At 39.2% G+C, this 16,577-nt stretch overlaps 1 protein-coding gene across 2 annotated transcripts in view; it reads right to left on the minus strand.

Moving 5' to 3' along the window:
* Positions 1 to 15,838, minus strand: part of ANKRD55 (ankyrin repeat domain 55) — a 37,462-nt gene extending 21,624 nt beyond the window's left edge. For both annotated transcript variants that reach the window (XM_087715514.1, XM_014063069.2), the window contains exons 1-4: positions 15,604 to 15,838; positions 9,804 to 9,926; positions 4,621 to 4,751; positions 3,216 to 3,325 (exon numbers count right to left, since the gene is read on the minus strand). In XM_087715514.1, coding sequence (XP_087571640.1) covers positions 3,216 to 3,325; positions 4,621 to 4,751; positions 9,804 to 9,926; positions 15,604 to 15,643 — 404 coding nt within the window. In that variant the 5' untranslated portion in view covers positions 15,644 to 15,838. The remainder of the gene's footprint in view (positions 1 to 3,215; positions 3,326 to 4,620; positions 4,752 to 9,803; positions 9,927 to 15,603) is intronic.
* Positions 15,839 to 16,577: the final 739 nt, after the last annotated feature.

Consider the following 16,577-nt stretch of genomic DNA (forward strand, 5'->3'; position numbering starts at 1 on the left):
GTGCAGACCTATTTAAAGGCAACTGGGCAGGTGATGCAGAGGGTGTGCGGAAATTGCGCACGCACAGAACCAGCAGTAATGCTGGCAGAAACCCACCCCTGTACCTGAGGTAAGTTGGAATCTATGAGTCCAAAGGAAGTGGACAAGAGTTCTCCGAGATATTGGCTGTATCACCTGCAATCTGAACCTCTGCCCCTCTGAATTATGAACGTGCCAGGGAAGCGACTGTGGGCTTGGTGATAAATGAAGAGTGATAAATGCACCCTTGAGAGAAAGAGTATGACTGCCTGCCTTGAAGACAGTGGTTGTGTATGTCCTCCTCAAGAAGCTGTAAATCTAGAAGTTTAGATTCTGATAATTATTGATCAGTCTCCAACTTTACCTTTCTGGACATGAGTTTTTTTAAAATCAATGGTACAATCAACCATCTGCAAAGAAAATACCAGCATTGTTCAAACTGTTCTTAACTGTTAGTTGCCCACAATCATGTATATGAGATAGGCAGCTATATAAATAAAATAAATAAATAGTATTTCTTTAAGATGAGAGTAAAAAGAAAAATCCTGCTTCAAATCTGCTTTAATTTCCAGAAGCTGAATAAGATTTCTGATGCAGGTTATAGGTCAGTGATGGCTAACCTTTTTGTCATCGTGTGCCAAAAGCACACATGAGAAAACACGTGTGCATGCCCACACCCATAATGCAATGCATGCATAACACCCCCCCATGCCCCCTACACCCTGCGCATGCAAGTGTGACCACCCCGCTCCCCTGCCTCTCCATGCATGCATTCATGACGCTCCCCGCACCCCATTTTGGATCTAGCGGGCCTCCCTGCAGCCTTCTGGGACCAAAAATGAGCTGCGGGGTTGACGCACCCTCCGTGCTCCATCCCTCCCCCTGCGCATGTGTGTGTGACCACCATGTATACACATATATCTCCCGCATGTGCCCCACCTCCTGCACATTCGCTACAGAGATTCGAAAATCAGCTGGCCAACGGGAGGCATGTGCACATGCGCAGTGGAGCTGAGCTGGGTCCATGGCTCATGTGCCCACAGAGAGGGCTCCATGTGCCACCTGTGGCACGCGTGCCATAGGTTCGCGATCCCAGTTATAGGTTTTCTGTCTCCTTTATGGATCTCTAAAACTATATAAAACAAAGGAAGCATTACAAAGTAAATATAAATAAATATATTTACTTCAACTGCAGCATTAACATCAAAAATCAGTGTTTCTTGGCATTTAATCTGGATGTCTTAGGGCTTTTTTTTTTTAATTGTTATTGGTATTATGATTACTATCAATCTCTTGATCAGTGTTATCACTGGTATACTGTTCTTGTTATTGCTTTCTGCAGTGAGATTTCCTGTTTTATTCAACTTGCAATGGCCAGGTTGAGCAAAGATAAAGAGAAAAGCAAATATACGGGTTGAGGAACGGTGGCACTTCAATAGTATTTTCCAGTAAGAGAGTGATCGGATTCAGAACTGCTAATTTTGTTGACTTGGCTTGACAGAAAATGAAGTGAGCAGCTGGCCTACTTCCGTTCTGACCAAAGGTTTACCTGTTACCATGGGGATTGTAGAAATTTTATTTTGCAGGGATCTCAGTATTCTGCTGTTAAAGCAAATAATTTTCTAAATATCACTGGTTCATTTTCTGTGAACATTTTTGTTTAATAATAGTGTTATTGCGATAGTGTTGAAAACTTTAAAGCGTACTATTCAACTGATACAGAAAGAAAAATGGAAATGACAGGAAATTAACAAAATGCCGATGACACTAAGAAAAACTAAGATGTAGCTGCAAACAGTGAATTAAGCATCATGGATGGCTGCACATGTAATTTTCATCAATATCAATGTAATTTTCATTGATATCATCTGTCTTTTATCAAATGTTTCTTCTAAATTCTTATTTTTGGCATATATCTCAACATTTGATGTATACAGGATGTATGTTAAATATAAGTGCACAGATTAAATTTAAGTCACGTGCATAGAATTAAATAAATAATACCAAGCAAATGGAACCTATTGGTCAGTAACTTCTACATCTTTTGCTCTTAATCATGCTGGCTGGAGCTGAAGAGAGTTCAGATCCAAAAGATCTGGAGTTTTTGTACCAAAATTTTATCTCTGGTTAATACTGGTTAATTCCTTTCCTATTTATAGCTTATAGCTGTACTTGTTGCAGCCGGATAGGCATTGACAAAGTTTGTTTCTGTGGTCTTTCTCATTCATCAGGTGATAGGATCATAGTTGTAGTTAGGACAATCACAAACTTTTGCAGAAGTTTGCTGATGGTTGGTAGTAATGTTGCTAGTGTATTAAAAACTGTTTTTTAAAAAAGTGAATTTCTGAATTAAGCTTGCACAAGATCACCATTTTAAAAAAAGAACTATAAAGTTATATAATTACTTTTGTGGCAGAGCTGAAAAATAGTTTATACTTAATGAGGGGAGTTCTTTTTGGTCTTCTCTCACATATAATTCTTTCTTTAAATAAGGCATTTAAAGTGTATTTGTATTTGTGTTTTTGCAAGACCTGTCAGTATGTTGATGTTGGTTGAACACATTGCAGATGCAAATCCTATCCATTGGCGTAGCACTTAGCAATAGCACTTATACTTACATACCACTTCACAATGCTTTACAGCCTCTTTAAGTGGTTTACAGAGTCAGCATATTGTCCCCAACAATCTGGGTTCTCGTTTTACCGAAGGAAGGCTGATTCAACCTTGAGCCTCATGAGATTTGCCTGTCAAATTGCAGGCAGCCGGCAGTCAGCAGAAATAGCCTGCAGTATTGCACCCTAACCACTGTGCCATCAAGGAGTGACAGTTGAAATAAAATGGGGGTTACACATGGATATCTCTTGGCCATACCCTGATTAACAGTCTCACAGATTTCTCTGAACAAAAAGAAAGGGAGGATAAATTCCTGGGATCTATTGCTCCAAACCCTAGTACATTAATAGCACAATAACTATGAAATTTAGTAATTCTTTATCTGTTTAACTGATATCCCAGGTTGCTTAAGACTAATAGAAAAGCATAATGAACAACATTTTGATTTGATAGACTCTAATTGGAATTCTCATCTTACTCTACTGTGTAGATTGCCTAGGGGAGGTGATGTTACTCACGCAATACAAGAACGTGTATTAGGGAACACTGTTAAAAATATTTCTGAGAAGCTTCAAGAAGGATACCTGACATTGGGGTCAGCAGTGGCAGCATGGAGGGGTAATCTTCCATTTTTATCTGGAATGTTCTGTCTGGCTCCATTTCTTAGCAGGCTAACACAACCCTCAAGCCATCCCTGAAAATAGAACAAAGTTTCATTTACTCAGAAAATCTTGGGTACTGAGTAACGATTCTGCATTAAATTTCCACCCTTCTTCCCCAAATTAGTGGGCACATTCATGTTACCCCATGGCCACAGAGCAAGTTAACTCATGCATTGTCTAGTGCAGTGTTTCTCAACCTTGGCCACTTGAAGATGTCCGGACTTCAAGTGGCCACAGTTGAGAAACACTGGTGTAGTGTTAGATAACCCCACACAAACCAAGGCTATATCCTGTTTACAGGATAATAGTCATCGTAGTCTGATACCTTAAATACCATTGTGGTGACTCACTGGCTGATCTTTCTCATATTTTGTTCATTGTTGTTTTTACTGTAGGATTAAAAATAAATCCTATGCAATCTGACTGGTCAGAGTTACTGCAGTAAGTTGAGGGAGACTTTGTCCTTTTCTTTCCATGTAGATTTATTTAACTGGTTTGCAGAAGGATATTTTGGGGGCACTGGAGTATCGGGAAAATACTTTTAGACATTTCAGTCTATAGGTAGTCAGTGCTGTTCACAAAACAGTGTGGGTAGAAATTATCTGAATTACTTCTGCACTCCATCCAAGAGAAAGAAACAGAATATATTTCCAGTGAAGCTCCATGACTAAAATAATACATTATACATATTTTGAGCAACTTTAACATATTTCTCTCTGGTTTTGTCTCTTTCACTTTCTCTCATAGAACAGGCAATTAAACTAAATATAGTCTTTATTGGACAAAATAAATATTTTACTTCAAAAATAATATGTGGTTTATATTGGTAAAAAAAGATGATAATCTTTATTGACATTTTTTTACTGTGAGCACACTGGCATGTATTAAAAATGAAATTTTGTTGCCACTCACGAAAGAAAATATGTAAGTACCCATACCCATACATGTACACACATTATACACATTATACATATGCATATACATATACATACACACAAATACATTACATACATGTACACACAGACACACCACACACACACACAATTGAGTAAGGTTTTCTAGGTCTTATTTAATCAGTAACTTTTGTTAGGCCTAACTACTGGCTCTAATAAAGAATAATAATTCCTCTATTTCAGCTCAACACTTCTCCATGTACACACACACACACACACACACACACACACAATTGAGTAAGGTTTTCTAGGTCTTATTTAATCAGTAACTTCTTTTGTTAGGCCTAACTACTGGCTCTAATAAAGAATAATCATTTCTCTATTTCAGCTCAACACTTCCCCAAAACAATGTGTAAGACAAGGACATTCTGTACCAGATAGGTTGCCAAAGATAAACTAGTGCGCCCTCGGCCATCTTGAGTGTTAATATTGGCTCCCATCTTTAGCAACAATTTCACTGTATCAAGTTGGCGCCCTGAAATGGCATGCATCAAAGGAGTAGAGCCTTGGAAAGAAAATAAAATGACATAAACATGAAACATTTTCATAGTACAAAAAGTACAGTATTGTGCAGTCATCTTGTCCCTTGTCTACATTTGGGGTTCCGTTTCAGCAAGCGTTTGTTGGGGATTTAGCCAGCAAAGTTGTTTCTATTCCTCTTTATGTATGAACAATTAGTCAACTTCAATGCAACAACAATAGCTGTGCCTACTTGAAGGCCAAAGTTAAGAGAGGGTCTTAGAATACAGGATCTTCTGACCTTTACTTTAATTGATATATCAAGCACTTCTTTTTTAAAGAAGAATTTATATTCATAATAATTCTGTTACTCATCCAGAAATTCCAACTCCACTTATTAGCTGGATTAATTTTATTATAAATCTCCCTTGCAGTTTTTCAATTTACTCCAACTCCAATTGACTCTACCTTTACTGCAATCTTTTCATTAAAGGAGATCCAGTTTCGACTCCATATTTTCACATGCAACCACAGAAATTCATGAGGTGACTTGATTCAACCCAACCTACTTCTGAGAGCCATTGTTATGAGAGATTAAGTGGAGAAGGGAGTGTGCCACGCCTATTCCCCAAAGGAAAGGTGGAATAGATATCAAATGAATGAACGGTTAAATAGTCAATAAATTAACTAAACCACAGTTTAGCATGTGTTCAGATATACAAACTACAGAATGTGGAAGAATTTGGCTTAAATTCTTGTTTGGAATCACTACTTTCTTACTTTTCATATTGATGAGACATATGCATTGATTAAAACAGATTAAAACAGGCTATATTAACTCATATATCGTATATACAGGGTAATCCTTAACTAATGGCTATAATTAGGACCAGAATTTTCATTGTTAAGCAGGGTAATAATTCAGTGAGTTGTACTTAATTTTACCATCTTCTTTGCCACAGTTGTTGACTCATTGCAGCTGTTAAGCAAATGAGAGAGTTATTAGGCGAATCCAACTCCCCCCCATTGATTGCTTGACGGAAGCTGGCTGGAAGAGTTGCAAATAGCAAATTACATGTTGCTGCCACCATCATAAATACTTACTGGTTGCCGTGCATGAATTTTGATCATGTGACCATGGGGATGTTACAACAATCTTACATGCGAGGACCAGTTGTAAATCACTTTTTAGTGCCATTGTAACTTCATATCGGTGCTAAACAAACAGTTGTCAGATGTACAATATATGTACATACAGACAGCTTTTGGGCTGGGGTATAGCCCTAAGATGACATTGATAGTATTTTGGTAGGTTTGGTATACAGTGGTGTATCTGTGCTGGTCCTCCTTGATCTGAAGGTATCAAAGTGGTCTCTTCCCTGTTTGGCTTAAGAGGATAAGAGGGAGAGATTGTTTTATGTTAGTTCTTCTCTTTAATCTTAGGCTGACTCCAGATGCTTGAGAAGAGGCACATCTAGTTCCAAGATTCTGTTTTATAGGGTTCTCGAGGTTCAACACTCTTCCCATTGCTAGTTGGTGAGAATATTCATAAGCACATAGAATCTGGTACACCATTTTCTGTTTTTCTGGAGAGTGGATAATTTTTCCTCTGTAGAATCTCATAGACTATCTATTTTTCCTGGACAACATCTTCTTTTCATCTTTTGTTTATTGATTGCTAATCTCTTTCCGGTCAAATCTACCTGACCCACTAGAGTGGGGAGACAAGGAATGTTGCATGTCCCATCCCCATCTGATGGGACCCAGAAGAAGGGACTTCTCCATGGTGGCTCCCTTTATCTGGAATACCATCCCCCCACTCTAAACTCTTTCAGAAGGCGTTGAAGATGTGGTTCTTTCAGTGGCCCCGGGGAACTCAGAGCGGGATATATAAATCCCTTCATTTATTTATCAGCAAAAAAATGATATATATGCTGGTCTTTTCCCGTGTAAGATTGAGATTGTCTTGGCAATGTTTCAGCAAGGTCTCACTCGCCATGTTCAGGCTTCATGTTTGTGTGAGTAAAGCGTGGTCGGAGCTGCCGTCTATCTATAAATGATGAGATGGTGAGTGAGACTTCACCAAAACGTTGCCAAGACAATCTCAATTTTACATGGGAAAAGACCTGAATACAACAAGACCAGCATGCCTACACCAGTGAAAATCTCTCCATCTTCAGCCTGGGTTTTGGGCTTAAAGTGTGATCAGAGCTGCTGCCTTTCTATAAATCTTGGTGTGTGTGTGTGGAGTGCTGGCTTTGTTTCAGTAAGCGGAATGATTGGTTGTGTGGTTGTATCATGATTGATAGATTGGTGCTGATTGGTGCTGGCTGTGTGTCTATTGTTGTTTCGTGTATATATATATATTAAATGTATATAAATTGTGTATAAACTATAAATATAATTTTCTTCCTTCTGTGTATATGTATGTGTATATGTGTGTGGGTTTTGGCTTCTGTTGCAACTGGTACGCTATAACGGGAGCTGGATGTGCACCACAGGCACTGCCTGTGATGCTCCAGCTGCTTGGTGGAGCATCACGCAGGCGCCACTGCGCATGTGTGTGCAGATGGCCCATTTCCTTCAAATACAGGTAAGGAACAGGGCAGGTGGGCAGGCCCTCCAAAGCACCATTCCGGTATGGTAGCTGCTGCTTCCAGCAGGTACCGGTTCATGCATACTGGGACCTACTGCCTGCAACCCACCACTGACACGCACACACACACATAGACACTGCCTTCTGAAACAGTATATATGTATCTTTGCCTGCAAGGATTACTGCTTAAGAACTGCACAGAAAGCAAACAGAACAAATCAACAGCAAAACTTTGAAATGTGAGGCAGAGTCATGTTTATTTATGTTCTTCTAATTGGTTTCTGTTTCAGGCAGGGCTTTTAAACATGCTGACAAATCTCAAGCAGATTTTGTGGGCAAGGACAGTTACTCATTCCGGTGCTTAGATTTTTGAGCTGTCTCAGACAAGGGGAAGTAATAAATTTGTTTGGTTCCTTTTTTTTAAGTTTCAGTTTTCTTATGTGTATTGCATGTCCCTCACCCCTACATATACTAGGGAAGTCCATATTGTGACCCAGAAGCTCAAAAATACTCCGGTGTGTACAAGGTGGGGTTAAAAGAAAAAAAAATACAGTCAAGATAGCAGTTGCAATGTTGCAATCAAAACCACTGTTTTTAATGGGTGCTATATATGTGGCACACATAAAAAACAGGTGTAGTTTAGTTTCCCATTTTCTGCTTTTCTTAAATGACCTCAAATTGTTAGTATGAAAAAAGAGCCAGAGAATCTGCCACTTTCTCCTGTTTCTTCCTAAATTATTTTTGCATCAACAAGATCCAAGTATTTATTTATTTACTTCTTACTGGAGAGTTGCTTCACCTGTTAATAAGTGTAATATTTGGCTTGCCACAAAACTCTAATACGTATCTTTTCCTCATTGGCCTTTTGGCCACCCTTAACTGATTAGTGTTTTTCAGCAAACTGTGATTCAGTTGTATATGTTCTCCAAACTAGATATTTGCTGCCCCTTGGAACAGGCCATCTTAAAAACAGAGGTGTGGACTCATACTTAACATGTCTGAACACCTCAATTCCAAATACCTCAAACACTCTGGAAATCTTGGCTCCATATTGGCATGGAATTGTATATCACCACTTGGCCACCGTGGCTACAATGTTCAATGTAATTACCGTATTTTTCAAAGTTTAAGATGCACCGGAGTATAAGACGCACCAAGATTTTGAAGAGGCAAATAAAAAAAAAAAGGTTTTGCACTCTGCAAGCCTCCCAAATCCTCTGCACGTCCATTTTTGTGAAGGGGGCAGGGTTTCGGGAGGCCAAAAATGCTGTATTCAGTGTATAAGATACACCCAGATTTTCACCCTCTTTTTTAGAGGAAAAAGGTGCGTCTTATACTCCAAAAAGTATGGTAGATATTTTCAAATGTGTCATTTAGAATTATTGAAATTAAATACCATTAAATATTTAGACATAAATGCTTTCTAGCCCTGTTTTATAATATGCTCATTTGCCAATTTTTGCCCCATTAGCTCTGGGTAATCAAAAGCATTTTTGTATCCATTCTCTGGAAGCAGCTGATGCTAACTAAATGCTTCCTAGAATTTATTAAGATTACTACAGCTGCTGCAATTCCTGCTTTGGTCAAAGCCTCTACTGTCCCTTAATATCATTAGACAAATCAGGAATGGAGTTATTTGGGGTGTCACAGGTTCACAGTTTGACAGTTTATCATTGCTATCACTGCTACTATATAATCTCGGGTGAACCTATTCTACAAGTGAGCAGCCAATCAGGATGGGCTGCCACATTTGTGATGCAAAATATAGACCACGGATGTCAAACTCGATCACATCATGGGATGTCATGGGATGTCTCATGACTTTTTTGCCTTTGCAAAGCCGGGGTGGGCGTAGTCTCTGCATGATGCATCCGGCCCGCAGGCCGCCAGTTTGACACCCCTGATATAGACAAATAAGTATCTGCATTACAGTTGCTAAAGGTTCTGAAAAATGCACAGCTACTCCTACACCTTTTCAAGAATGGGGAGCCATTGCAGCATGGTGGCTAGGCTATTGGAAAGGGATTGGTGGGAATTTTGCTAGATTATGGAGATCACTGGGTGATTTTGCGCCAAACCTTTTCTCTAGCTGAATCTGACCAAACAACTTGTAATTGTGATGTTAAAGACAGGCTATACATGTCTAAGTGCAAGCCATCATCAAACCTTTGGTTTCCCCGCTCCTTCAGAGTTGTAGAGAAAGCTTACAATGAGCAATTGCAGTAAATATGGAAATCCATATTGCCAATGGACAGGGTTCGCTTTGGAGACATATGATTCTGATAAACCCTTGTTATTTCACATTTTTTAGATACTTACGATTTCAAGTCTGTTATACTGAGGACACATTTTACTAAACAGGAAATATAGTAAAAGATTGTGCAATGAAGCTGTAAATAACAGTGTTTTAAAAAAGCCCCATGACTTTTCTTCTGTACCATAGAAGATAGTCATATCAAAACTGGTGCTACAACAATAAAACCATAGGAATCAGATACTTACCCTCAGTATCACAGCATTCTAATATTGAAGGATCTTCACGGATGACAGTAGTTAAAGTATTAATATCTCCATTAGCTGCTGCTTGATACACCAGAGTTAGGTCAATTTCTTCTGCTGAATCGCCTGTGAAAATGAATGTTTGCATTAGAATGAAGACTCCTTGCCTCTTCAAAAAAAAGGAAATAGCTATGTTTAATATTGAAACAAGAAGATCCAACTTTGAAGATCTGTGGAACCAAATAATCTTTATGGGTTCTCCTTCCTCATTCTTCTCCCTACTGTTCCTTCTGAGTCTAGGAACCTATACTGCATGACATAAATATAGGAGAGAAAGGGATTTCTAAATGAAAAGGTATTAGCATCACTTATAGCACAAAGCAGGAAATCTAACTTGGATCTTAGCACTCTGTGCTGTAGTAAAATCTGAACCAATTTGGGACATCCTGCTTTTCCACGAACAAATATTTCAGGTTCTGCCTATTTGATTCTTTCAGAGACATCTCATTTTTAGCCAAAGCCTAGCTGGCTAAACAGGTTTTTTTTTAAAAAAACAAATTAAATAAAGAAGAAATTTAGAGAGTTAGAAGGACAGTAAACAATAGTTTGTTCCTTTTGTTCCTTTTTACTTGAGATATCCCCAAATTCTATAGTAGTCACAAAGGGGAAACTCACAACAAGATTGCTGACCTCAAATTTAGGACAACCCTTCTTAGAACGAAGTGGAAGGTATGCTTTCCTTGCAGTTAAATCAAAAGGTAACCTAGCAACTAATGTTGTTTCATTTTAGAGAAAACCAGTCCTATGTACTCTGGTCTTTGAACAGTATTCATATTCAGAGTGCAGTGTGTGATTATCTTTTTTCCACTTGAAAGATAAACACATGGAAAAGAAAAGAATCAGACTATACAATTGGTAGCTTTCACTGAATATGCATTTTCAGGATGGCATCTGCAAAGGATATTTTACTTGTGCAAAGTAGCTCCATGCACCTTGGTGCTTTATGTGATTGGAATACCATGTGATAGCAATTTATAGTTTTGACTGCAGGAAGCACCTTATTTACATTGGGTTCTCTCACGGTGTTTTCACTTTAAAAGCATAAGCAATGAGATGGAACCTCATGGCATTGCATAGACCAATGATCACCGAATGAAAGAGAAGATGCTCATGACCATATTCTGAGGCTGCTTTCTTCACACACTTTAACAATTGCAGATGGCTGTGACAAGGAAAGGGACGGTGGTCAGTGGCTAAGAAAGCTTGGCAGTTCAGCGGTTTGAATCCCTAGCACCGCCCATTCACAGCTAAAAGGAATGTTGTGCCATTTCCCCTGCTTTTTATATGGTTTGATATTATCCATTCTTTAAACCAGATTTGAACTGGATAGAGCCGTGATGGCAAACCTGTGGCATGTATGCAGAAAGTTGCCTGCAGAACCATCTCTCCGTGCGTGCGAGCCATCACCTGTTGCTCTTCCGGGTTCCAGCGTGCTGGCCAGCTGGTCTTCACACACACGGTAGCACCGGAAACCAAAAGAGCAACTGCCCGGTGCACAAAAATGATTTTCTGGATTCCGGTGCACACCTGCGCACCAGCCACCTGCGCATGAAGACTAGCTGGCTGGTGTGCATGTGTGCGCTGGAAACTGGAAGATCATCTTCCTGGGGTGCACATGCACACCGGGCAGCTGCTCTTCCAGTTTCTGGCGCTCTCTCTCTCTCCCATTTCGGCACTCAGTGCGGAAAAGGTTTGCCAACACTGGGATAGGGGATGCTAAAATATATTTGCCTTTAATTAAAGGTAAATATATGTGTCCCAGGATAATGCTGTCCTTGTTGCAGGATCCAATCTGGGATCTTCCGAGCTTTCAGACTCATGCCGTGGCCCCTCTTCAAGGAACTTCTCTTTAGCAGAATAAATTGTTTTTCTTTAAAGTGGGCTGCATAGTCAACCCATTTCTTTGGAAATGCATATGAAAACATTACCTATGTTTGCTGTTTCAACATACTGTAATCAACTTCTGTCATTTCAATTAACTGGCAGGAGCTTTCATTAACCAGGCACCAAGAGCATGATAAAATTTATATTACTTATAAATTATATTATATTGCACATAAAATTCGAGCTAGGCCTTGCTCTGTACTTTTGGGCAACAAGTGGCAATTTATTTCAGCTGGAGAAGTGGTGGAATTATACAGGAATTTATTATAACTCTCTGCTGCTGCTCGTGGACTTTATTTATTCTTTGTTTTAATTAATGCAACTCAAAATAGTTTTATTTTAGTGCACTTTACAATGGAAAAAATAATTGCTCTTTGTATACGTGCGATGAAATCAGTGCCAACTTTTAATGACCATAAGGATGGATTTTCTATAAATGACTATTAAAATACAATAATTCCTTAACAAAGGAGAAGGAAACCAGAACAAGCAAAATTATTTATGCATAACACTCCCCCAGAATGTCCATGTACCCAGGGTGGGCTTCACAAATTTTAGCAAGGAGTTCTCTGCCTGGTTGCTGGGTGGGTGTGGCCATGGTGGGTGTGGCCTATACCTTCCTGCACCACAGTAGGAGGAGCTTTTTTGCCATCCCCAGGCTCTGGAGGCCCCCCAGAGTTTCTGGCCTTCCCAAACTTCCGTGTGTGCCCTGCACTTATTTGCATCTAAAATGGGCTGTGTGGTGACTCCTGGAAAGGAGGGGGTGGGGTGGGCAGGGCCATCCAGGAGGAGATTTGGTGGTTTTCTGAACTGCACAGAATCTTAGCTAGAAGTTCCCGAACCCCTGTGAACCCCCAGCAGCCCACCCCTACAGGTATCTCCACCCTGTTTTCCTTCCCATAACACAATTCTGGCCAGAGTAACAGTCCAAAAGAAAAGGGGAGCCAGAAGAAAGATTAAGTAAATCTAACAGGAGGTTCTTTAAAAATCTCTCTTTTCAAAAATGGGGCAGTGGGAAGGATATACCAAGTCACCATTATCCTTTATATTAACATTAATTATTGGTCTTTTAAAAATAGATATGAAGGTTAGCAGAGCCACAGGGAAAATATGAGGTCGTTTGAACAAGATGCATATTCCCTATGAAAACCTTTTCCTTTTGTGCATTATAGGGAAAGGAAAGCAGGAATATCAAAGAGTTATCTGACTTGACCAACATTAACATTTAGCATTCTTGGATACCTACAAAGATGTGAGTCACCAAAAATCACTGTTGATGACAGTTTTAGCCTTCCCACTTTCTCAAAGTTCTGATATTTATATTTTCCATAATGGCTTGGAATTATCCTCCAAGAAAAGTATAGCTCGTAGTTTTGATCTGTTGGCATTCTGTTCAAAGCATTATTGTTACTTTTCTTTGCCACTCTGCTAGTAAGTCTACCAAGTCCTGTAACAGGGTTCTATGGCAATGCCATTCTCCATGCCTTTCTGTTCTTGCTGCTTTGTGCAAAAGAAGGTCCAGAGAACTCCCTCAACATGTGCATAACTGTTTATTCAATGGTCATGAATCTGTATTGCATAAATAGCCTTACACCTGTTTTGCATAGCAGTTTGAAAGCATGTAAAAATGCAAGTAGAAAAATAGGGACCACCTTTGGTGGGAAGGTAACAGCGTTCTGTGCGCCTTTGGCATTAAGTCATGCTGGCCACATGACCATGGAGACATCTTTAGACAGTGCTGGCTTTTCAGCTTTGAAATGGAGATGAGCACCACCCCCTAGAGTTGGGAACAACTAGCACATATGTGCGAGGCGAACCTTTATCTTTATCTATGAAAATCAGATGCATGTTCCTAACTGCTATTCACACCCCCACCATTATTCCTATATTGTAACAACAGTCAAGGGACTTCAGGATTGTGTTTGGTAAGGTTGAGGATTTGGATGGAGCATGAAAACATGTTGCTTGAGTAATATAAATGCTTATATTTCAAACTGTATGTTTCTTGGATAGATATAAACCACCTCAGGAAGTGAGCCATAGAAATAACAAATAATAAAACAAAATGGGAGTGATATTTGGTGCAATAAAATGCATATGCAAACTGCATGGCCATCACATATTTTTATTTTGTACAAACTAACTTTGTTATATGTACTGTAATATGCAAGTACTGGTGAATCATAAAAAAGCACCAGCATAAAACAATGCAATGAAGAAAATATTGAAGTCAAGGATGGACTGCAGGACTATGGATCATAAAAAAGATTGGTTTCTCTAATTTGACTTTCTCTTTTAATACACAAGAGAGAAGATGTGTGCTTAAAAACAACAATAACATTTACAGATATTAATCCATGTGTTCAGTTCTGTTGCATGACGTTTTTGCTGAGTAAAGGTAAAGGTTCCTCTCGCACATATGTGCTAGTCGTTCCCGACTCTAGGGGGCAGTGCTCATCTCTGTTTCAAAGCCAAAGGGTCAGTGTTGTCTGAAGACGTCTCCGTGGTCATGTGGCCGGCATGACTAAATGGTGAAGGCGTATAGAACGCTGTTACCTTCCCACCAAAGATGTTTCCTATTTTTCTACTTGCATTTTTATATGCTTTCGAACTGCTAGGTTGGCAGAAGCTGGGACAAGTAACAGGAGCTCACTCCGTTATGTGGTGCTAGGGATTTGAACTGCCGACACATTTGATTACTCAGTGAGAGTATTGGGTACACAATCTGCATATGGTCTACTTGGCAGAGAATGAGGGATCTTAGCTTTCTGAAACTGGGAGTAGAGAAATCCTTATCATGTTCGTCAATTCCCTTTTAGTGTGTGATTGTCTGTATCTAGAGATAAAGTCCTAGATGGCAAAGATTGTAGTCTATGTAATTACCTTGGTGTGATTCAGTGATTCGTATGCACACTTGTTCTTTACTCTTAGCCATGTCATGACAAATCCAAAACCTTGCATGAAATTGCCCTTTGGACAGAATTAAATTGAGAAACCTTAGAATTGAAGGAATCGTGATGGCTCATATTAGCAACTAAATTAACAAGATTCTACAAGAAGTAGCAGCAAAAACAATATAGATAGCAAATACAAAAAAATGTTGAAATGACAGGGGGAAGGGGGAAGAATAAAGATAGTTACGGCAATCAGTCTGTAATGTTATTCCACAGTAGAAATCTAATCCTTTGATTAATTATATGAAAAGTTAGATAAGAAATAGAATCAAGCATGTAGTATAAAGATCTTAAACTGAAAACTGAAACAAAATTATCACTGCCCATCCCCCAAGAGATCATTACTACATCCATCTTAATTGTTCCAGAAAAAAGTATGCTTATTTTAAGACTTAGCAAACTTAATTATGTATTTTAACACAAATATACCCAAACAGCCAATTTAAATAATTCTTCGAAGAAAATAATGACTCCAGCCACACATTTTTCTATCGCTTTCATATTGTAGTCTCAGAATAATTTATTACGATCAGGAAACACCATTGATTACTAATGACAAACATAGGAGGCTGGTTTTGAATGGCACAGAAAATAATAAATGAAAGATAAGAACAAATGGCAGACACATCCAGATTTCCTCCCCCATTCCAACAATGCACCTGTTTCAATTAACAATTTAGGCATCAGACGTAAATGGATGATTTCAAAACAGACTGCAGGAAAAAAAAATCTGCTTTTAAAACCAACAAGTCCAGAAAACCAAATCGGGCAATTTAACTTGAGATTCATGTTCACCCCAGATTTCCCTATACAACGTAGAGCTTTTTGCACTGTGTTCATGAAATGCAACTATAGGAGACATATATTCATGAATGAATCCTAGCATGAAAAAGCAACTATCTTACCTTTCTGATGATCGAACACCGATGAAGTGCTAAAATCCATGACTGATTCTGAAATCCCTACAGCTAGAGCCTCTATTTTATTAGTAAACAATGCATGTCTAGCAATTGCTGTCACTTGTCTCCTTTGATTTAAATCTGCCTTCTTCAAAAAAGACAAAGAATAGGAGTGTCAGCTACCTTCCACTGCCAATAGATCCAATGGAAAACAAGCCTTGCAAATAGATTAAAGCATTACAGTTTCATGGGGGGGAAATCAAGCATTTTTACTCCTTTGCTTAGGAAGGGAGCTGCTGGTAGTACAGCATCAGCTCTCAAAACGCCGTACTTAAACTGCAATCTCTGTGGATGAATGAGAGTCCACAATATCAGACGGAGCATGTGCAAAGCTTGCAATGCTATTTAAATACTAATGTGGTTATTTCAGAGATAATAAGGTTCTTGTGGTGATGGCAAAGAGAGTAAAATCCACTCTGGAGATTGCAAACATATACCCTCTGCTCATTACTACATAGTTTATTTCAGGAACAGACAATCTTTTGCAGGATGGACAAGTATTTGTCTTTTCTTGTTTTATGGAAAGGGGGGAGCAGAGAAGGCTACAGCAAGCAAGGGGTGATGTTGTGAAATTGACTAGGCCATGTCTTTTAAATGGATGGGGATGGGAAAATCCACCTAGCAAGAAATACAGAAGTACCGCAGTGGTACAAACAATAATAGCTGCTTCCCAATAGCTGCACTACGGAACCAGACTTCATAGAAATGCTGATCTGAGATTGTGAGGGTAGAGGAGGTAGCACAAATTCCATGGGACTTCCAAAAGCGATGAACTATAAACTTGCTTTGTCATGCCCCCCATTGGAGTCTGAATTTGAAATGGAAGATGAACAATGGACAGAGAGCATGTGAGTGGCTCCATTGGCTGTGAAGAAAACGGGGGAAGGGCAAAATCAGGCTAGGCAGAGCAGGGCAGAAGT

This window comes from Thamnophis sirtalis, unplaced genomic scaffold (assembly GCF_051295495.1).
Source record: "Thamnophis sirtalis isolate CommonGarterSnake01/CBP01778 unplaced genomic scaffold, rThaSir2_p1.2 scaffold_5, whole genome shotgun sequence".
Lineage (NCBI taxonomy): Eukaryota > Metazoa > Chordata > Lepidosauria > Squamata > Natricidae > Thamnophis > Thamnophis sirtalis.